The sequence below is a fragment of the Engraulis encrasicolus genome, chromosome 13 (assembly GCF_034702125.1).
Source record: "Engraulis encrasicolus isolate BLACKSEA-1 chromosome 13, IST_EnEncr_1.0, whole genome shotgun sequence".
Classification (NCBI taxonomy): domain Eukaryota; kingdom Metazoa; phylum Chordata; class Actinopteri; order Clupeiformes; family Engraulidae; genus Engraulis; species Engraulis encrasicolus.
In genome coordinates, this window is record NC_085869.1 from 12,118,814 (window position 1) to 12,142,017 (window position 23,204).

General features: G+C 44.2%; 1 protein-coding gene across 1 annotated transcript in view; it reads left to right on the forward strand.

Annotated features, from left to right (window-relative positions):
* dnajc10 (DnaJ (Hsp40) homolog, subfamily C, member 10) overlaps positions 1-20,431 on the forward strand; it is a 34,891-nt gene extending 14,460 nt beyond the window's left edge. Inside the window, exons 13-23 of the mRNA XM_063214441.1 lie at positions 1,133-1,247; positions 2,980-3,107; positions 3,675-3,791; positions 5,594-5,695; positions 9,711-9,866; positions 13,343-13,476; positions 13,637-13,690; positions 14,170-14,317; positions 15,859-15,981; positions 17,773-17,886; positions 19,593-20,431. Coding sequence (XP_063070511.1) covers positions 1,133-1,247; positions 2,980-3,107; positions 3,675-3,791; positions 5,594-5,695; positions 9,711-9,866; positions 13,343-13,476; positions 13,637-13,690; positions 14,170-14,317; positions 15,859-15,981; positions 17,773-17,886; positions 19,593-19,604 — 1,203 coding nt within the window. The 3' untranslated portion in view covers positions 19,605-20,431. The remainder of the gene's footprint in view (positions 1-1,132; positions 1,248-2,979; positions 3,108-3,674; positions 3,792-5,593; positions 5,696-9,710; positions 9,867-13,342; positions 13,477-13,636; positions 13,691-14,169; positions 14,318-15,858; positions 15,982-17,772; positions 17,887-19,592) is intronic.
* The last annotated feature ends 2,773 nt before the right edge of the window (positions 20,432-23,204 follow it).

A 23,204-nucleotide genomic window follows, 5' to 3' on the forward strand; every position in this document is an offset into this window, starting at 1 on the left:
ATGACACGCCCCTTTAGGCAGACCGGAACCTGGTCATGTTAGGTGCCCATAGAAACCTATTATGTTGGCATATCTCTATACTTAAAGAATCTCTGAGACAATGACTCAAATCACGTTTATGGTCTGAATATGAACTAATGCGTAGGAGAAACGGCACACTTTGGGTACAAACGTTTCTGAACATTTCTAGAAATTATATTCAGGGACTGTAACTGCTGTAACTTCCTCTGTTTCCATGGAAGCGTGATCACTGGGACATTGTGTTCTTCTCTCTGTTTTTAAATATCACTTCAGAGGAAAATGTACTTTAAATGCCCAAACCAAAAGAAGCATATAACGGCATTAACACTTTATTTTACAGTTTGTTTTCTAGTTTATCTATCTTTTAGTAGAGAAAGTGCGCTCAACTCCGAAAAGTTTCTTACAAGGTCTTTGGGTGCGAGCAAACAGCAAAGTTCATGTATAGTAAAAAAGCCGCACTCCCGGATCAATTTCTTGCAGTTTTAATACTGGGTTAGCATGGCAGACAGACAGACGTTTCGGCCTAAGCCTCTGAAAAGACGCTGAAGAAGGCTTAGGCCGAAACGTCTGTCTGTCTGCCATGCTAACCCAGTATTAAAACTGCAAGAAATTGATCCGGGAGTGCGGCTTTTTTACTAGTGTATCTATCCACAGGTATCAACATGTAACTATGTATACTACCCCTACTTAACCATAAAGATACAGTACAAGTACATAATGTTACATACTTTGTTAAACAGTACACGATTAATGTAACATCTGGTTTCTCAACGGGGTCTCCACAGCAGTACTGCAATGAGAAACATACTGCTGAGAAGGGGGGTGCTCAGTTGCCATTGTCTATTTTATTATTTAATACCAAGGGGACGTTTTAGAGCCACTGATGTAACATGAACAGTAAAATCAAGTTTATAATATATATTAACCAGATTCACGCTTTCCTGTGATGTCTTGCACGCTCCTGTGTGCGACTCCTTTTTCTTCATCATTCTCTTACTTGAGAAGTTTCACTAGGTGCATAATTCCAAAATAAAGGAGCGGACGCCATCTCTACCTTCATATGCATTGCATGTGAAATCTTAGTGGGTAATTCATCTTTTTTTTTACACAGGTGGGCAAGGTTGATTGCCATGCCGAGGCAGAGCTCTGCCACTCCCTCTACATCCAGAAACCTAGCATCGCCGTCTTCAAGGGCTTTGGCATTCATGACTTCGAAATTCACCATGGTGAGAACCAGAGCTCTAAAATAAATTTTAAAAATCATCACAAGCCAAAATGGCTAGTAGATATTATTCTTAAGGCAAACCACACACTCACTAATGGGCCAGAGTGGCTAGAAAGTATTTCCACCACATTGTATTTCCACCAGCCAAAGTGAATTTTCACCAGCATTTGGCAAGTTGTTGGGTGTTAATTTAGAGCCCTGGTGAGAACACATTGTTCAAACACTTTATTTACTGTCCTTATTACAGGGTGGCCGTGGGTCCTTAAAAAGTCTTAAAAGTCTTAAATGTCATTTTCACCAAATAAGGCCTTGAAAAGTCTTATTTTGTCTTAAATTTTCAACCCAAATGTCTTAAATTTGTGGAGCTTAATTTAGGGAGGAATAATTGTCAGCCATGTGATGAACTTCGCGACGGAAATCGGGAGTTGTAGCCATGTAGTGTAATTTAGAACGCATTATTGAATTTTATTTAGTGTTTCATTTCAGTTTCATTGTGTATAGTTTTGTGTTTTCAAACGGCTACATTAATGTAAATAACCAATTGGTTTTTGTGCTTCATTTGAACCTGTGTATGATCTTGCGAGTTGGTCCTAATTTCATTTGGAAAATGGTATTGAAAAGTCTTAAAATGTCTTAATTTTGACTTGCTAAAACCTGTAAACGCCGCAAGTTGGTCTTAATTTTATTTGGAAAATGGTATTGAAAAGTCTTAAAATGTCTTAATTTTGACTTGGTCAAACCTGTAGACACCCTGTATTATGAACATTAATTACACTGTAACAAAGTGTGTAATAGATATACTGTACCTTGTGTATATATAGATATACGTAGTTGGTGTTGTGTAGGAACGGTGCATGTCCATAGTATTACATGCGTCATGTGGATAGAAGGATTGCTTGCAAATAAGGATTAATATAAGGGTTTTACCAGCATCTCACAAGACAGTAGCTAAATTCACCACCCACTCAAGAAACATTCGTGTTTTAGCCAAGAATATAAGAGACCCTTTCACATTGGTGGATGATGCCAATTCCCAATCCTTGTAGAGACACTAAAAGAGGAAATATAACACCCGGTTTCCAAAAGGATAACCCACAGGCCTTATCTCTTATTACATTACATTGCACTTAGCTGACGCTTTCATCTTTTTCAAAGCGACTTACAGTTATTATTGTTCAGGGTATTGGTTACAATCCCTGGAGCAATGTGGGGTTAGGTGCCTTGCTCAAGGGCACTTCAGCCATGGATGGAGGTGTAGGGAGAGGTCAGGGGGGATTTGAACCTGCAACCCCTAGATTGAAAGACCAACTCTCTAACCACTAGGCCACGGCTGTAGCCAGATAGATGAGCTACGCTGAGGTCATGTGTGTGACATTACATGTGGTTCGGCGTGGCCACGGTTCGCTGACCGCATAGGCTTTCTTCTTCTTCTTGGCTACTGGATAATCAAAACTGTCATCATAACTCTGCATAATCTATATTGTTAGTTGTTCTTTCTAACTTATTTTTGTGTCATTCATTTTAGAATGTGTGCACCATCTTACACTTGTTTATGTTTATAATTTGTGCAATACTTGTTTTTATTTAGGACCATCAAACTTGTCAAGGGACAAAAAGATGGGAATTAGACTTAAGGATATAATCTTGTATATTTTGTATTTTTCTTATGCTATTCTTAATATATGCTGTCCCTTTGTTAAATAAATAAAGAAACTGTCAACTTTTGACCACAGGTAAGGATGTGCTATACAACATCGTAGCCTTTGCCAAGGAGAGCGTGAAGGCCCACGTCACCACGCTGGGCCCGGAGAACTTCCCCAATCATGAGAAGGAACCCTGGCTAGTGGACTTCTTTGCACCTGTGAGTTGTTCCTTTCAAAAGTTATAGATATGTTTTGTCCTCTCTATTTGTCTTTACATTTGGTAACGGCAATGGAAAATGTCTGTGTGTTTCTGGAATGACTAATGGACTTCTTTGCACCTGTGAGTTTCTAGTCGCAGTTTGGTCATTGACTTTTAGTAGCACTATGATGTCCATTCTATTGTTGGTTGCTTTGATCTGCTGAGCTCATGGAAATATCACAGCACGTTGCCATATGCGAGAAAGATATTTAAGTGTGTGTGTTTGATACATGCACACACAATTATTGATACAACACACACACAACCTTCTGCAAAAGACACAATCAGGACATTATGGCATGCTACATTTTACGTGCATGTGCGTGTGTGTGTCCACAGTAGTGTCCTCCGTGACCAGCCCTGCCTGATTTGACATGTGTGTGTCTGTGCGTGTGTGTGTGTGTGTGCGTGCGTGCGTGCGTGCGTGCGTGCGTGCGTGCGTGCGTGCGTGCGTGCGTGCGTGCGTGCGTGCGTGTGTGTGTGTGTGTGTGTGTGTGTGTGTGTGTGTGTGTGTGTGTGTCCACAGTGGTGTCCCCCGTGCCGAGCCCTGCTGCCTGAGCTGAGGAAGGCCTCCATCCAGCTGGTCGGCCAGATGAAGTTCGGGACTCTGGACTGCACCGTCCACGAGGGGCTCTGCAGCACGGTGAGTGGAGAGGAGTATACACACACAAACACACACACACACACACACACACACACACACACACACACACACACACACACACACACACCGTCCACAAGGGCCTCTTCAGCACGGTGAGAGAAGAGGAGCACACACACACACACACACACACACACACACACGCACACCTGGACTGCACCGTCCACGAGGGCATGTGCAGCATGGTGAGTGGGAAGGAGTACAATCAGTGCTCTAAATTAACTTTTTTTTGTAACCAGCCAAAATGGCTAGTAGATGTTAAGCATACTAGCCAAACACACACTCACTAATGGGCCAAATTGGCTAGTAAGTTGCTCTTTTCTACCAGCTAAACTTAAATCGAGTACATCGTAAGAGTAAAATTTCATGGTGTGTGTGTGTGTGTGTGTGTGTGTGTGTGTGTGTGTGTGTGTGTGTGTGTGTGTGTGTGTGTGTGTGTGTGTGTGTGTGTGTGTGTGTGTGTGTGTGTGTGTGTGTGTTTGTTTTTAAGTTGGTGGGAGCAGTTTGTGTACATATACATACAGTTGGGATGTATTGAGAGAAGTAATTCAATTTCAGAGTATTTCATAGAAAGTGGAGAAATGTCATGTTCAAAAAAATAGCAGTGTTGACATCGGTCTTTGGAAACTGAAAGATGTTCTGTACAAACTAACAAATTTTTGTCAATTCGACTTTGCTGAGCATCCTAAACTATTTGTGACGTGATGTCAACACTGCTATTTTTTTTGAACATGACATTTCTCCACTTTCTATGAAATACTTTGAAATTGAATTACTTTTCCCAATTTTCTTCTTTGAAATACAATGTGCAGTGGATGTACAGTGACCTCAAGCATTTTGGGGCATTAAAGTGCAATTTATTTGAAGAATTTTGACATTTACTCATCTTTGTGAAGGCACTGCTATTTTTATGCACACAACTGTATGTGTGCGCCATTGACAGTAGATAGATATATACTGTCAATGGTGTGCGTGCACGTGTGCGCGTGGGGTGGTTTGGTTGGAGGCTGGTCAGAGCAGCTTTCATGGTGGCAGTGGTGTAGTTGGCATGGTGTAGTTGGTTAGAGCAGCATGCGTGGTAGAGTAGGAGAGATGAATGTGTGTTGGGTGGGGGGGGTTGGAGGGCGGTTAGGACAGCATGCGTGGTGCCAGTTCGCCCGTCTGTTCGTCCGCAGTCCAACAGCAGGGGCACAGATGGCCACACTCACCAGGCCCACTGGCCGGGGGAACTCTCCGGAAAAATAACTTTGCTTACGGATAATTGAATAGCCAAAATGCATTTCCAAGGAAACGTGATTTCAAAAATGTGTAAATAAATAACTGCCAACGATGGGACCTCACTCACTGAGGCATCTTGTAATTGCCGTGCTCGTTTACCGGCAAAACGGGTTCCTGTCGCGAGGAAGGTTAATTGTAAATTACTACCGTAAACAGATCTGTCGTTGAGCGCCGCCTCTGTGCGAGTGTGATTATGCCATTCACCCCCTGCTGAGCTAATTGGGAGGGAGAGAGAGTCACCGCTGTGGTGGTGGTGATATTGCTGTTTCTGTGACACGTGATGTTTTTGTTTCTGTATGTTTATTTATTTATTTCTCGTTTGGCAGTACAATATCCAATGAAAAAATGACTGATGAAGGGCAGGATGCCCGAAACGTCACATTAAAATAACAGAAACGGGAGCTTGGTGTCCGGACTTTATTTTCATTCATTTAATTTGACTTTGCTAGTCCTACACCCAAAAGTTTTTTGAGATGGATGTGTGTTTTTTCCTCTTTGTTCTACAGTACAATATCCAGGCCTACCCCACCACTGTGATCTTCAACAAGTCCAGCATCCACGAGTACGAGGGGCACCATTCGGCAGATGGCATCCTAGAGTTTATTGAAGTATGAGAACACACACCACACACACACACACACACACACACACACACACACACACATAGCCTGGCGAGCCAGACCCGTACAGCAAAAAGCCCCCGGAAGCAAATTCAATTTGCGGTCGCTAGGGGCGTCTAGAACACACACGCATGGATTGTAATTAATGAAGCCTTGCCTCTTGTGTTGCACTGCCTGCCATACTGAATAGCCAAATGGAGGACGCTGCAATCTGTGCCCTTGTGTTTTTGTCTTTTTTCCCTCTGGTGTCTTATTTCACACATTCACTTAGTTTCACTCAGTTTAATTGGTAACGCTTTACTTGATGTCGGTGTCATAAGCATGTCATTACAGTGTCATAACAGTGTCAAGGCAACTTAGGGTTGTCTTTGCCATAACCAAATGTCACTTAAGGCCAACAGTCATAAAATGTTTATGACATGGACATAATGTTTATGACACTGTAATAGGGTTGATCAACTTTAATCGATCAATGCATTAATCGATTAAAAAACATTAATTGCAATTAATCGACAACAGGCGCGGCCGGTTCATTAAGGGCAGATGGGCAGTGCCCCTCCAAAGATTCTTCCTCTGAGAAAAGTAGATCTATTCAGAAATTGTAGATAAAATATGTATTGCAACCTCAATCACACTGGGAATCGTATTACATCAATGTTGTGGTTTGTGACGAGCTTTGCGAGTGGAATCGGGTTTTATTTTTGTTGAGAAGTCAAGTTTACATCCAGTGTGGCTGTTTAACGTTACTGTCTATGGCACTGGCCTGGGCAGATTTCTCGCCGCCTCAGCTAAGCCCGGCCCCCTCGCCCCGATCCCATTCTACAAAATTAGCACTGTAGCCTACTTAGCATAATATCATAACATAAGCGCGACTTTATGGGCGCTATCAGGGCAGATGTATGATCTGCCCTGACCAATGACAGGTTGGTGGCCCTGCCTGCTTTGAAAAAGACACAACAAACATATTACTCCGCTCATCTCTAACCTGTGGGATTTTATAAACTCCATTGCCGCAAATTTCCCTCACAAAATCGGTGGATTAAACGGATAACCATGTCGGATTTGACGAAGGATATGTGTTGGCTGGTAAGGATTCACGTTTGGGGTAGGTACAGTTTGTATATTTGCTATGGCAAAGTTTAAGGTTTTATGACCGAAGTCTTTGCATAATGGGTAACTGTCTGTTATTTAATGAAATTTGTGGCCTTGCAATGTTGAGACAGCAAGCAAATGTGTGGCTTCGTAAAGTCTGCTGCTATTACCCCCACGTAGCCGACTAGCTGATGACATTCTCTGAGAAGCTGAGTTGGGCTTACTACATAGTTTAAACAAAGCGTGAGGGATTATGAATCAAGTCTTTGTAAAATAGGGAAACTGGAAGTTAGCCTACTTAATGAAATATCTGAGCGTATTGAGCGTGGGATGTTGTTGACAGTTTCATTTATGCTCAGTATTGTCTGCTGTGTGTCCCCGAAAGCTAGCTAAAAAAAAATACACCTGCACACGGTCCAGCCTAGCATTGCAGAACAGGAGCGAGTCTGTTGGATAGTGAGCTTCAGTGGCTGAATGCACAATTCCCCTTTTAAGTTTTAACCATGGCTACTCCTTTCGAAAATAGGCACATCCTTTCCCGGTATTGGTAGCATTTGGTTCGGTGGTACATTTGAACCGGCAGCAAGAGTACGACTGACTGAATTGAATAGTGTTGCAGGGTTTGTTGATTTGGTTGCATCCAATGTAATGTACGAACGGTGAAGGCGAGATCACTCGTCTATTAGGCAGCAGCAGTTTGTACTGTGGTAGCCTACTTGAGGACAGTTTGTTTCGCATGTTGGTCGACAAAAATGCTTCTACATTTCAAACGAGTATGTTTGCACACGAGGAGTTTTGCTCTGCTTTGGCAAAGGCTACGATGCTGGCTACGATACGAGACTACGATAGCCTTAGTTTTCCTGATTGTTTGCGCTGTCCGGTTGCGTGGAGTGCATATTTTTGTCACGTTGCTTGTCACAAACTCCAACTCCGCGAGCGGACAAAGCATTTTTCTTATAATTTCTTAACATGTCTGCAATCGCTCTGCTTAAATGAGCAAGAGAACTATCTGCGTGGAGAGAGCTGTCAAAAACAGCTTTCTTCAGAACAGAAGTTGAACAGATAACGCGCATGCCTGATAAGTGCGGTGTATCACGGGAGGTGGAGTTTTACTAACACACCAAACACTGCGTAAACGCTCTCCTGTCTTGCCTACACACGCAATGCAACTCGTAAATGATACAGTATTGATTTTATTATTATGGACTTGATCGCCAAAATTTCTGCCCTGCCTGTTTTCCCATCCACCGGCCGCTACTGATCGACAATTCTACTGACAAGAGACCCAGGTGAAATGGGCATGTGAAGAGAGTGTGTGAAGAGGGGTGTGAATAGTGGGAATATTTAAATCACCGTTGGATTTAAGAATTGAAATAGAATGAATTTAAATGTGGTATTTTATCTAAATTTTTAATTAAAATGTTTAGATTTAGTAGTTTTTTCCGAGAAATATTGAGATTTCGGGGGGGAAAACGCTGCTTATTAATTAATCGTAAGTCGATCGATAAGGCTATCAACTAATGATTAATGAATTAATCGATAATTTGCATCCCTACACTGTAACAACATGCTTATGACGCCAGCGTCAAGTAAAGTGTTACAGTCTAATCCCATCATGTACTTACAACATGTGTGGTAAAATGTATTGTATTCCATGCTATTTATTTTGCATATGTAGAATGGCAAGCAAACCCTTGTAATGCACTCCCTCTTGTCCTTTCTGGTATTCATTTTGTGTATGTACTTTTTTTTTCTTATATTCTTATATACAGACAGTGAGCACTTTTCCTAATCTGAATATTTATGACTGCTGTCATTAACCCATTGACGCCTAAGGCACCTGCAAAAAAGGGTGCTGAATGCCTGAGCCCTTTTTAAGAAAAGCTGCCCTCAGCCTATAAAAACCTAAATATGTCAGCTTCTGAAGCACATAAAAATATGCACTTAGTTGCATTTAGACGCTAAGACCCTGATCTTTCATTAGAATGTGTTCATTCATCTCAAACAAGCAGACATTTTTAATAAAGTTGTCTCAAATCTCATGAGCCTGTACGTAGGAATGTTGCGTAATGCAGCTCCTGGCGCCAGGGCCAATGTTGCGCAGTGCAACATCAAGCATCAATGGATTAAGTAACCTTCAACGATGGTAAAGACGGCCCTAACAGTGTCAACTTTTTCATGACCATAAAACGTTTATGACATTGACATTATGTTTATGACTCGTCCATGACCGTGTCATGACACCGTTTTGACACTATAGTGCAGGGGTGGGGAACCTTTTTCATTCGAAGGGCCACTTCAAATTCCTACAAGGGCTGTAAAAGTCCTCCGAGGGCCATACTATGAACACAAAGCATTTCCCCATGCAATTTAGACCTATATTAAATGTAGACACCTTTAAAATAGGCCCCACCTTCTCTAGGTCCCCTGAATATCACTTAATTGCATTGGAAATGTAATTTCTAACATTCCTTTACAAAATATGTCATATTTCAGGTGATGCTGCTTAACATTAAAATTGTCTCAGGGCGCGGATAAAACTGCCTGAAGGGCCGCAAACGGCCCTCCAGACATAGGTTCCCCACCCCTGCTGTAGTGTGTGCATTCCAATATGCGGACTCCCTTCCTCCACTTGTGCTTGTGGCCCCGCTGCTGCCCTGCTGGCAGCCTAGCCACAACAATTTTTGGGGGGGACTATTCTTCTTTCACCATCCAGTTTGGATGACTTTAAAAATGACTTTAGAATTGAGCTTTTGTGAGATATTGAGATGCTGCTGTCAGTAATGTCATCACAACGTATTACTTCCTGGTATGAGGCCACAAGCACAAGTGGAGGACGCAAGTTCGCGTATTGGAATGCACACTATGACTCCGCATGAGGTAAATGTTAACCCCCTGTCCCTCTCCACAGGACCTTGTGAACCCAGTGGTGATCTCCCTGACCCCTGACACCTTCCCAGAGCTGGTCAAGCGGAGGAAGTCGGACGCCATGTGGATGGTGGACTTCTACGCCCCCTGGTGCGGGCCGTGCCAGGCTCTACTGCCGGAGTGGAGGAGGGTGGCACGGGTGAGGAAGGGCACACACACACACACACACACACACACACACACACACACACACACACACACACACACACACACACACACACACACACACACACACACAATAGTGCCCTACAAAGGTGAAGTGCAGTAACTATGCCAACGTTGGAACAGAGGAAAAGGCCTTCAAAGCCTTGATATTAGGTTGGATATTGTGGTGACTGTCAATTTGACACAGCAATATCCGTACACCCGGACACGATTGGACCGCAAGGCTTTGTCACAACATAAAGGAGGTGTTGTGAAGACCATTTTCAATATGAAATCAATCTCGACAAAATATGTAGTTGCTGCACTTTGACTTTGTAGGGCAGAATAGTTCTAAAGATATAGTCTTTAATCTTCCACATATACAGCATCTGTTTGTTTGTTTTTTTTATTCGATTGTTATCATTATTGTACTTACTAATGGCATTTTGAGATGAAGGTTTGTCATTCAGTATTGTACGTTAAACAGGGGCCCGGGTTAGTCGAATAGGGGACAGGGCACAGAAGGTACAGGACACAGAGGGTACAGGACACAGAGGGTACAGGACACAAGTTAGTGTAGCAGAGGAGGAGAGCGGTCATGCCCAGCTTTGAATCCTGTCCTCCCAGGGTACTGGGCAGCTGTGGCAGCTGTGGTTAAAGACATGGGCTTTAGATCACAGGGTTGCTGCTTTGAAGCCCCACCTATCCACTCCCTATCTCACTCCATAAGTGAGGGGTTCTTGAGAAAGGCGCCTAACCCCACACTGTCCAGGGACTGTAACCAATACCCTGTAAATAAGTCGCTTTGGATAAAAAGTGTCAACTTAGGGTAATGTCATGTAATACTAAACATGTGCTCTGACCACTGCAACAAAGAGCCGGCTTCGCTGGTGTGACAGTCAGAGCAGCACCCATAGCCCCAACTGATGGCTACTCCATCACAGTCAGTTTTGTCTACTGTTTGAAATTTGGAAGTGACAACAGCACACAGCTCGGTGGGTTCTAAGCAACTGGCAAAATGATTCGGTCCATTGGTTTTAGGGTTGTAGCCCTTTCATACAGATGGGATCACTGGGAACATTCACTACTTGCTTAAATAGCTTAACTGCATTAAAACAACATTACCGTGACATTACCAAGAGTGGCATTACCAACTGCAGCTCCAACGGTAACTGCGCCCGTGTGTTTACTCAGGAATCGAGCGTGTTGTTGGCACAAGGCGTTCCTTCCCGGTGTGAATTTGTCCCTCATATAACGTTTCAGATCAGGTTCAGACACTACCCAGGAACTAGTGACAGAACAATTGCACACTGGGCCCCAGGGCAAAACACTTGATAGGGCCCCCTATACTGCCAGCCAAGATCTTAATAGGCCCCCCCCACCAATAGCGGAGGGCCCTGGGCTTAGGGGCAAATGCCCTGCTCGCCCCCCCTAGGAACAGCTGCATGTTTACATGGCACAGGATGTGGCGTTAAGATGAAATGTAATGCGAGCATAAACCAACACAAGTTAAGTTGCAGTTAAGTCAGCTGATATCGGCCCCGGCCGTCGCTCAAACGGCAAGGGCACTGGCTCTTAAAGGGACACTGTGCAGGAAATGGTCAAAAAAATGTACTGCAACTATGCTGCTCATTGAAACTGGGCTGCCTATTGCCAAATTTGATCCTTACATGGAAGTTTACTAAGTAATAAACACATATTTTCTAGTATGGTCCAAGTACAGTAATTTTTGCAGCTAAAAATGGCTATTTTTGGAAATTCAAAATGGCGAACCATGGAGAAGATCCCCCTTTTCATGTATGAAAAGTGCAATTTTTCCAGTCATAATGAATACTTAGAATTTGATGGTGGTGGTAAGTATTCATGAAAAAGGTAACATTAGTGAATGGGCAGCATGAATTCTGGAAATAAACAACAAAAAATCCTGCACAGTGTTTAAGGTTTTCTTTTACTTCAGACATGTAAAAGTTTTATCTTTTACCTGACATGTTTCAACGGTATGACTTCCAGGGTTCCCACTTATGCTTGAATTTCAATTAACTGTTTTCAAGGTTGTGAAAATGTTTGACTTTTTGGTGAAGTGCTTGAAAATGCAAAAAAAAAAAAGCAGAAAAGTCAAACTCAGTAAGCCAAATAATAGATATAAATTGTTCAGATACCTGAGGTAGTGAGATATCAGATTGAATTTGCCATTCGACAGTCTAAAATTCATTAGAATACAGGAAATTGCATCTTAAAAACACAACAATTTCTGGGGGGGGGACCCCCCACCCCACCCCCACACCCCCTTCCCGTGACCTATTACAGGTGCTGGAAAATGGAAAGTTTGGTCCTTGAAGGTGCTTGAAAAGTGCTTGAATTTGTTCATGAAAAATCTGTGGGAACCCTGGACTTCCATCTGATGTTGATGTGTGACATGCTTTAAAATCAGCTGATGTTGTAATGACTGATTCGTCACACCTCCTGCTGTTGTCCTCCTTAGGATGGTGGTCCAGGTGTAGTGGTCCAGAACATGTATGCCCCTCATCCCTGTTCATGGTTTTTGGGCTGCGCTTTCTGATCTCTATAGACTCCTTAATCCTTAATGATTAAGGGCACTGGCTGTTGCACCGGAGACCAGGGTTCGATTCCGGCCCGAGGTTAGGTTCTCCCCCTATGTCTCTCTCCCGTTGCTTTCCTGTCTCCTCTCAGACTGTCCTGTCTGATGGAGGCAAGAGCGAAAAAAAATGAAATGGCCCTACCGTGGCTCTAACGCAGGGATGGGGAACCTTTTTCATTCAAGGGGCCACTTCAAGCTCATCCAAGTGCCGTAAAAGTCCTCCGAGGGCCGTACTATGAACACAAACCAGGATTTCCCCCTTCACTTTAGGCCCATATTGAAGGCAGACACCTTTAAAACAGACCCCACCTTCTCTAGGTCCCCTGAAAATAACTTAATTGTATTGCAAATGTATTTTCTAAGATTCCATGACAAAATATGTCATATTTTATGTGAAGCTGCATAACATTAAAATTACATTGGGGGCCAGATAAAACGGCCTCAAGGGAAATGGCCCTCGAGACCTACAGTAGGTTCCCCACCCCTGCTCTAACGATAGGGTACTGGGCTGCACCGCTAGTGACCCATGTTCGATTCTGGCCCAGTCATTTGCCAACCTGTTCCCTGACTCTCTCTCTCCCTGCTCATTTCCTGTCCCTCTCTCGACCCCCCCCCCTGTAAAAGTCCTCCGAGGGCCATACTATGAACACAAATGAGGATTTCTCCATGCAATTTAGACCTATATTAAATGTAGACACCTTTAAAATAGGCCCCACCTTCTCTAGGTCCCCTGAATATAACTTAATTGCATTGGAAATGTAATTTCTAACATTCCTTTAAAAAATATGTCATATCCCTCTCTCGACGCCCCCCCCCCAAAAAAAAGAAAATGAAAAAGTTGATTAATGTTTTGAACTGCATGTGTTCCTCAGATGCTGAGCGGCACGATTAACGTGGGTACAGTGGACTGTCAGAAGTATCACTCCTTATGCCAGGGGGAGGGGGTGAGGGCCTACCCAGAGATACGCCTGTACCCACACAATGCCAACCGCCGAGACGTCTACCAGTGAGTATCTGTTTGCTACACAAACGTATGTGTGCGAGTGTGGTCGGTCTTTGCACTGCGTGGATCTGTTATTTGTTTGTGTTCATTTGGCTTGTAGTACACAGTGTTGGGTGATGGTGGATTAATTGCGTTTTTTGCTTTGTTTCTTTTTCAATTACAGTGGCTACAACGGGTGGCATCGGGATGCGCACTCCCTTCGTGCCTGGGCAATGGGGTAATTAATTTAGCTTCACTATTTTCCATGTTTTCTCGGTGTTTGTGTTTGTGAGAAGTGGACCATTCTGGATCAGGGGGGAGGACTAAGAAGCTGGTTCAGGAGTAAACCAGGTTAAGTTAAGAGGTAAATAATAACCTAATACAGCAGAAGAGCCTGGAGTCCTCATTTTCTTAAGGAAACTTAACCTGGTATACTCCTGAACCAGCGTCTTAGTATACTCCTCAGGAAGTCTACTTGCATTCATTTTTTCAACCGATCAATAACTGATGAGGATGCCAGTTAATCAGTTAATACACCTCTGCAGCTTGGTAGATTACTCCATTAATGAAATCACCTGTGGAAAGAGAAAATCCACAGGGATTATTTGGCAGATGGCTTCCAACACATTTGACACCTCTGTAGCGATGCCTGACTCCTCATCCTCCTCATCCTCCTCATCCTTCTCCTCCTCCTCCTCCTCCTCCTCGCTTCTTCAGCTACATGCCCAGGGCCTCAGTAGACCTGTCACCGGAGGACTTCCGCAGTAAGGTGCTGGGCGGTAAGGAGCACTGGGTGGTGGACTTCTACGCCCCCTGGTGCGGACCCTGCCAACACTTCGCTCCCGAGTTCGAGGTCCTGGCACGGGTAAGAAAGCCATGATGCCAAGAAACCGATACAAGTACGAGTACATTAATGTGTGTACTTGCCGATACCGATACCTTTTACCACCAAAATACAATGAAAATAAATGCATGGCCTTGTTTTTTTCCACCTGTGTTATTTTTATTGTCCATTTCCATGTAGATTTAAATGTTAGTAAATGTATGAGGTGGCACTTTTTTCCATGCTGCTTTCAAGTCCACAGAACGTGACAAGATTTTGCATTGTTTTGTGTAATAGCATTGTCGTTCCTTGTATCGGCAAGTGCTTGAGGAGTACGAGTACGAGTATAATGAGCAGTATCGGGTGCCGATACCGATACCAGTATCGGTATCGGTGCATCCCTACAAGAGACAGGATAAACCTAGCATGAATAATTTGCTTGACAAGTTCTGTTTTAAGATTAGACAGTCCGTAGGAGATAAATAATACATTTAGTTACACATCACAAATATAATGGGGTTTTTTCTAAGCTGAATCTTAATTTTAAAGAATTGTTTTGCCATTTTAGCACATTCCATTTTCCATTTTAGCTCTTCAGACGGAAATTGCTCTAACTTTCCAAGTATACTGTACGTCTCACCAACTCCTAATTGTCCGTTTCCAACTCTGCGCTGTAGAACAGCACAGGTGTCGTCGCTTGCAGGGCTGAGAGGGAAAGATGTTCCCTGCCACTGCAGTGTCACTGGGAGAGATAGACTTTAAATACTGTGGCATCAGGAACACGACAGCTGAGTTGGCTTTTGTCCCAGACCAGGGCTGCACCGGGGGAGAACTAGGGCCGAGGCACTTTTGTCTTAAAGGGGCCCCCCTCATAATTAGCAGCACAGAACTGACTCAACGGTGGGCCCCGCACCCTCGTGGGCCCTTAGTTTTTAAAAAAAAGTTAATGTACATTTCTGAAAATTGGGGCCCACCTGGAAATGCCTACTATGCCAGATGGCCAGTCCAGCCCTGTCCCAGACGAAGGGGGAGGAGAGGAGAGGAGGGTAGAGAGAGGACGGAAGAGGAAAGTAGAGCATGTAGAGGAAGAGAAGAGAAGAGCAGCTGAGAAGGGAGGAGAGGAGAGCGGCCACTTCACTTCAGATAGAATTTAAATGCTGTGGTGGCATCAGGAACAAGACAGGAGTTGGCTATGGTCCCGAACAGAGAGAGGAGAGGAAAGTAGAAAAGGGAGAGGAGAGAAGAAGGTAGAAAGAGGAGAAGAGAGGAGAGTAGAGGAGAGGAAAGTAGAAAGAGGAGAAGGGAGGAGAGGAGAGTAGAGGAGAGGAAAGTAGAAAGAGGAGAGGAGAGGAAAGGAAAGTGGAAAGAGGATAGGAGAGGAAAGTAGAAAGGAGAGAGGAGAGGAAAGCAGAGCGGACTAGAGGACAGGAGAGGAAAGCAGAGAGGACTGGAGGAGACGAGAGGAAAGTAGAGAGAGGAGAGAGAAAAGAGAGGAGGAGAGGAGAAGAAAGAAGAACGAAGACGTTACCGTGTGCGTGTGTGTGTGTGTGTGTGTGTGTGTGTGTGTGTGTGTGTGTGTCCAGATGATGAAGGGCAAGGTGCGTGCGGGGAAGGTGGACTGCCAGGCCCACTACCAGACGTGTCAGACTGCAGGGGTGAAGGCCTACCCCACCGTCCGCTTCTACCCCCACCTCAGCAACAGCAGGGTGAGTCTTCATCATGGGTTAATGGTTACATAGCAGCTTATGACAAGCCTGTATATGCCTGATTTACCTATATGTTACCCATGTTTTGTTTTCGTTCATGATTTATTTATAGTAAATGCCGATGTACTGGTTTAAACCTGACTGGTTGCTTAAGAAGTTTATCTGAAGAGTTCGGAATGCCTTTCAAAAAACCTGTTAAAACATCAACTCTCAAATCAAAAAGCCACTTGAACATCAAGTGTGTTGAGTAAACCCAAACAAATCCAATGAAATAGACTGATTATTATTTATTTTATAAATTTATAGAAACGGGGCCCATTTTTGTAAAACTCTTTACAAGTGCACTATAGGCGCATTCAGGCGGACTGAGAACCGCACCGGTGCCCGTTCCTGCATCTAATCGCGAGCCGGCCATCGTGTTCATGCCACAGAAATTAGCGTTCGCGAACCGGAAAGTTGTTTCGCAATGCGAACCGCAAAAAATACTTGTTTTTTCCTCGCGAACCGTGACGACAACGTGGCCGTCAGCAGGTTCGTCCAGGTAACACAGTCACGTGCCGAAAAAGTTCAGAGCCCGGTATGAACACGGGTGGTTCGCAGATGAGCACTTAAGTGCCGAACGCAACTGGTGCGGGCACCGGCTCCGTTTTGGTCGGCCTGAAAACCCTATATGTAGAGGGTTTTGCATCGGAACCCTTCATTCGGCTATCTTACTGTGTAAGCTTGTTTTTGGTTTTGTTCTTGTCTTATAGTTTCAAAGTCAATTGTAGCAGGAAGCAGGCGTCACTCAGGGGTCATTAATTACTTGGGTGCTGGCCCAATTGAAACAAAAAAGGGGTCCGCACTATTTAGATGCAGGGTGTGCCCCCGTTTTTGTTTCTTATAGTTTCAATCTTTTTTTTTTTCAATTTCCACAATACTTTTTTACATGCCTCTCAGGCTAAATCCAAAATGCTTGTAACTTATTCACTCTATATTGTGAAGGGAAATGACTGAACAATGGACATCATTCCCAATGCAGTGAAATGAGCAAACAGTTTGGACAGAGGCCAGAGGCTTTTCTTTGCTTTCTTGTTGTTGTTTTCCAAAGTCATGTTATTTTTGTTCTTCATTTACTCACTTAAAAACTTTTTAATGACTTCTCCACTTGACCAAATATATTTAATTGCATGTAGCTTTTGTTCAGTCAGGCTTTCCCATAGTTCCCTACATGAAATCCGCTTTTAGCATCCAGAGAACTTTTTCTTGGCTTTTTCACAGCATTATTAGTAGACCTACTGCACTGCACTTGCAGCAGGGTATTAGGCAGGCTTCCCCCACCCACACCACCACCACTCTGCTAATCCACTGGCCCTCTTCCTCCTCTCTCTTTTCTCTCTCCCTCTCTCTCCCACTCTTCTCTCTCTTCCTATCTCTTCTCTCGCTCGCTCCCTCTCCTTTCTTTTCTCTCTCTTCCTCCTCTTTCTTTCCCCTCGTCTTGCTCCCCTATTCCTCCTTCCTCTTTTCCTTTTTCTTCCTTCTCCTCTTCTTCTGTTTCTCTTCCCCTCGTCTACTTCCCTCCTCTCTTCCCCTCTTCCTCTCCTCCCCTCTTCCTCTCCTCCTCCTCCTCCTCTCTCTCGCTCCTCCTCTTCCTTCCTCTCTTGCTCTCCTCTTCTAATCTTCCTCCTCTCTTTCCTGCTCCTCCACCTCTCCCCCTCTTCTTTCTTCTCCTCCCCTCCTCTTCCTCCTCCTCTTCCTCCTCCTCCTCCTCTTCCTCCCCCTCTCTCTCCTCTCCTCTCCTCTCCTCTCTAGAGGGATGCTGGAGGTGAGTACATCAACAGCCGTGACGCCTCAGTCATTGCCGACCTCCTCCATCAGCGGCTGCAGCAGCTATCGCCATGGTTACAAGACAAGTCCTCACTCAAGGTACATAAGCCTCTTAGGTCCAGTCTCCCTTCCGCTCTCACTTTCCCTCCTCACTCATCTCTCTCTCTCTCTCTCTCTCTCTCTCTCTCTCTCTCTCTCTCTCTCTCTCTCTCTCTCTCTCTCTCTCTCTCTCTCTCTCTCTCTCGCTCCCTTGCTCGCTCTCTCTTTCTTTCTCTCTTTCTTTCTTTCTTTCTTTCTTTCTTTCTTTCTTTCTTTACTTCTTTACTCATTCATTCACATCTCTCTTCCTTTCGGTTTCTCTTCCTCTTCCTCTTCCTCTCTCTCTCTCTCTCTCTCTCTCTCTCTCTCTCTCTCTCTCTCTCTCTCTCTCTCTCTCTCTCTCTCTCTCTCTCTCTCTCTCTCTCTCTCCTTAATAAATGGTCGGTTCCCTAATCTAAGCTTCTGTGCGGTGGAGCGCGGGTGTCATAAGTTTGTGTCAGGCCGCTAGCTCCTGGGGCTTAACATAGTAATGAAGAGTGCTGAGGAGATGAGGAGCGCAGGAGAGGAGTCTGCTGGTGGAGGAAGGAGAGAGAGAGAGGGAGAGGAATAGAGGAAGGAAAGAGAGGGAGAGGAATAGAGGAAGGAAAGAGAGTGAGAGGGAGAGGAATAGAGGAAGGGTAGAGAGCGAGAGAAAGGAGAGAGGGGTAGGGGGAGGAATAGAGGAAGGAAGGAGAGGGAGGAGATGAGTGCAGGAAGGAAGGAGAGAAGAGGGAAGGAGAGAGGAAGGGAAAGCTGGGGTAAGACGAGGTGAACTTCAAGGATGCTGCTGAAGTTGAAAGTTGAAGAAATGAAAGCAACACTCTGTAGTCTTTTAAATCTTAAAACAATGTGTTAAGTGCGTTGTGAACTAGTAATGCAGCAAAAATGAATGCTTTTTCATTTGCTTTGCTACCCTGCATGGGCCTACTGTATATCCATATCCTATGAAGAGATACGCTACTCTCAGGTGAAATTGAGGGTCTCCCCACAGTCCCGAGTGGGAGAAAGCGTTTTCCTGGTGACTCAGGAAATCTATCAGCATTGGTCACCAGAAAATAGTTCCCAAACCGAAATGACTCCGTGTTGACCTTTGAGTGGCATATCCCTTTAACTTGGGATCTGCCCCTGGGATCAGACCCCAGGCTGAGCTTATCTTTTCGTTGGTGGTGTTTCTAAGTCTGTTCTACATAGACGCTTTTACACACCTCTGTAGTTGAACAGGTGCGTCGGATATTATCCCAGTGAAGTTGTCATTCAAGCGTAAAAACAAATCCTGCACTCTGTCCATTCCACCAGCAAACATTAATACCAAAGAAAGTGGATCTAACAAGAAGCGTCATTTTGTTTCTTTTCCGGTATCCACTTTATGTTGGGTGAACGCCCATTTAGGAGACCTTCAGTTAGGAGACCTTCGGAGTCCTGAGGTTGAGAATCAATGAAGTCCCCTTAGCGCTGGTGATGGCGGTAGCGCACGTCTTGCGCAAACACCTCAAAAAGAGAAGAAGAAGTAGGGGACAACGCCCCCTTAGGAGACCCAACTTGAGCACACGCTTTTACATTGAGTGGGCGTGTTTTGCGATATCTTGCTCTGATTCAGTATTTTTGTTAATACGTTTCGGTCATCTGTTGTATTAAAATGTACTGGTGCTATGGACAGTGTGCAGGATTTTTTTTACACTTGACTTTCCAAGTTTGTAACATATTTGTCCTTCTACTCTTTTCTACAGGATGAACTGTAAACCAAGCCAGGAAAATTCTTCTGCAAATTCTGCAAGATGGAAGAGACTGCCTCATTTTTTTTCACTATTAAGGATATCAAATCTGCACTCAATGAAACAAAAGACTCTCCTCAGAGGTTTGTTTACCGTTTACTGCAAAGAATCATGGGACGAAAATCCACCATTTTGGAATTATTTGATGTTTCTCCATCAAACGGGGAAACAAGCTAACCTCTCTAGTCTTCGTGACTCGTATACGTTCACAAAGGAAATTTTCTCGAAAGACATTCTGAAAGGAAAATATCACCGGACAAGGAAGACTATGATCACGAGGTTTCATATTACACCTGTCCAAAGTCACTGGACTCTTGTCAGTTTATACTCTGAATGTACTGTTTTACCTTGCTGTGATGTTTTATAACTTCAACAGTAATGGTGGAAGAAAGCTACTGTCATTTTTATCTGGTAACTGTAACAATGTTGTTGTTTTTTTTGCTGAGGATCTCAGCTGGCTTTAATGTTGTGTGGTGGAGAAGTGTGGATACATTTTTTTGTCTGTATGAAAACAGGATTTTTTACAATACAAAAAACATAGGCCAACCATTTTAATCCGAACCACTATTTATTATTCAATGGAATTAAGAGGATATTTCTGTTTTGCCTGAAAGTAATCAAAGGTTGATACATTCTACATTTAACACTACTATGTCAATACACAACAGCTCCATGTACATACGTGTAGCCTACAGACTATGCTGTCCCCATCTTTGTTACTGAAAACTTTGGTCCACATAGTCATTTCTGTTCATTTGCACAGAGCCTTTTAGTAAAAAAAAAGTTTTCAAACATTTTTGTGTTTTTTTTGCTATTTCTGACTGATGTTTGTCAGAAAAGTGTTAAGTTGTGAGCTTACAAATTGTAGGCTAAATGAAGTGAACTCTTACAACTACCTATTCAAACCTTTCAGTGGTCTTTGGTTGAGTCGTAGTTCCTCGACTATCCACATGGTGGTAGTCTGGTACAATATTGCGTCAACTTGTCATTTCACACTTGTGATATGACGTAATTGTCATTTGTCCATATCATGCGGTAGTATCTCACGCAGTGCCAGTGATGCGCTTTAATGCCCTTTTTCGGTGAAGATGAGATCAAATGTCATTTTAGTTACGCACGCAATCATAATGACACACGTGCATGTGGACTGATATTTGAAACATTGCAATGGAAGAAGGCATTCATGATCTCTAATTCAACATGTAAAAGGTCGACAGCAGGCAGCTTGGATGCTCGTTCCTACCTCCTAAATCAGTCGCGCAGTGTGCCTGTGGAAGGCAGCAATCGTGCATGTGAATTATTCCTGATTTCATTTGCATGTGGTGCCTATGCTACTGATCTTGAACAGAGTCAGCGTGTAAGTGTATCCCTGATGGTGTCTGGGCAGTATGTGTTTCCATCTCGAATCCTCGCAATTAGTCTGCCAGTCTACTCTGGCTCCACGCACAATCATCACTTGCTATATTCTCTCCAAATGTCACACTGCGCTCTCTCTCTCTCTCTCTCTCTCTCTCTCTCTCTCTCTCTCTCTCTCTCTCTCTCTCTCTCTCTCTCTCTCTCTCTCTCTCTCTCTCTCTCTCTCTCTCTCTCTCTCCCCTTTGAGGTCCAGAGCATTGGGATTTCTGCCCTGCTCCAAGTCCTCCCCTGCCCTGCCAGAGCACTGCATATGTTGGATGGATGAAAACCCAGAGATGAGAGTGGCAGTGGCAGCGGCCCGGCCCCACGTCAACTCAACTGCTCTTAACCCCAACCCAACTGTTCCCCCCCTCTCTTATTCAACCTCTGTCAGAAACTCTTCATATTCCCTGGCTCTGCGCGTGCTTGGTGTGTGTCCTGGCACCGTCGGTGGAACCGGACACGCCCCGTGGCCCCATCGCTGACACCAAGGACACGCTGCTTGGCCTGGACAAGAGATCACACACACACACACACACACACACACACACACACACACACACACACACACACACACACACACACACACACACACACACACACACACACACACACACACAAGCCCTCGCCTGTCTCACACCCACTGGAACAAACGCCCTCATCAGCAGCAACAGCATTGGCCACACACATGACAGGACCCCACTAGCATCAGTGCGGTGATCGCGCTCCAACCTTTTCATCTCTCCAACATGATGGGTCGCGCAGTGCCAGAAGTTACCGAGAGTGACTCCCCAAACGGGACTGGAGGACGTTTGGAGAAGCTGAAAACGTTCATCTTGAAAACTACTGGACAGGATGATGGCGCTGAGCGTTGGTGGGAAGCCCTGTCCTGTGAAAAGGCTTACAGAAGGCCCCCCTGTAGCGTGGACTCGCTCAGCGCTCACTGCCCATGTGCAGCTCGCCTCCAAGAACTTCGGATTCCCGCTGGTACGGCCTGAGTTCAGGGTGACTGAATGATTGCACTGTGTTTATTTTCCTCCCTCTCCTCCGAGGTGGAAAAATCCCACCTGGGGCCACTGGAAGAGGTTTCGCGGCTGGCAGCGTGTCCAACCAGTTCTGGCGTCAGCGCGTTGTAACACCTTGTAACCGCAGTGTGGTTTTTACGAGGGGAACACTAGAGTTCACGGAAAACGCACAATACACTTTAAAATGCGCACGTCATATGAAACAATAACAAAAGATGCATTTTGTTATTTATATTGCTATTAAAAGCCCATTACATGAAATGTCACATTGTTTGAGGAAAAAAAAAGCAAGGGGAAACACCCACAGGGCTTTTCATGCCCGCGGTTGAGTTAATTTTGATCATCATGATTTCGTTGTCATTTGTGGAAAGACTATGGTTTGCACGGAACAGTGTGTGGTTGTGGGTCACACGCAAGGTAAAGAGTTTTGTGAGTCCCGCGTGGCCTTTATCTATCTGTTTATGTGTCTCACTGGTTACGACCCGGGAGTCCTCGATCAAGCCTAATGTTTTCTCTCCATCAGACGCTAGGGATGGCACAAACCGCACCGAAAACCGAAACCGTACAATTCACACGCATACCGAACCGAACCGTGCAATCCATCACAAACCGCAATTCATGTACTGCCCAGAAAAATATATAAAACAGAGACTCTAGGAGTATCTTATCCAGTCTCTCTGATTAAAACATTAGCGTATAAGACCAAATCAGAGGATGACACAATTAAAATCACACCATTTTCACATTATAAGCCTATACAAACCATATGTAGGATATTTAGTGATAAGTCCGATTCTATTATCCAGTGCACCATGTATCATGAACTAAAAAAAAGAACCGTAGAGAACCGAAAACCGTGACCTTGACACCGCGATATGAACCGAACCGTGAATTTTGTGAACCGTACCACCCCTATCAGACGCACGAATTACTTTCTTAATTAGAGAGCAGTAAAGTTGCCACTCACTTATGTAACACCATGGGCCCTTATTTTACAGGCCTCGTGTGGCTTTTTAAAAGAAGGATCGAGACAGACCGTTCTTCTACTGTCTAGAGCCATGTGTCAGGTAGCCTACCCCGTTTGACAATTTTTTGATCTGCACATGTTTTAAATTCTGAACAATTTCATGTTTTAACAAATGTTTTA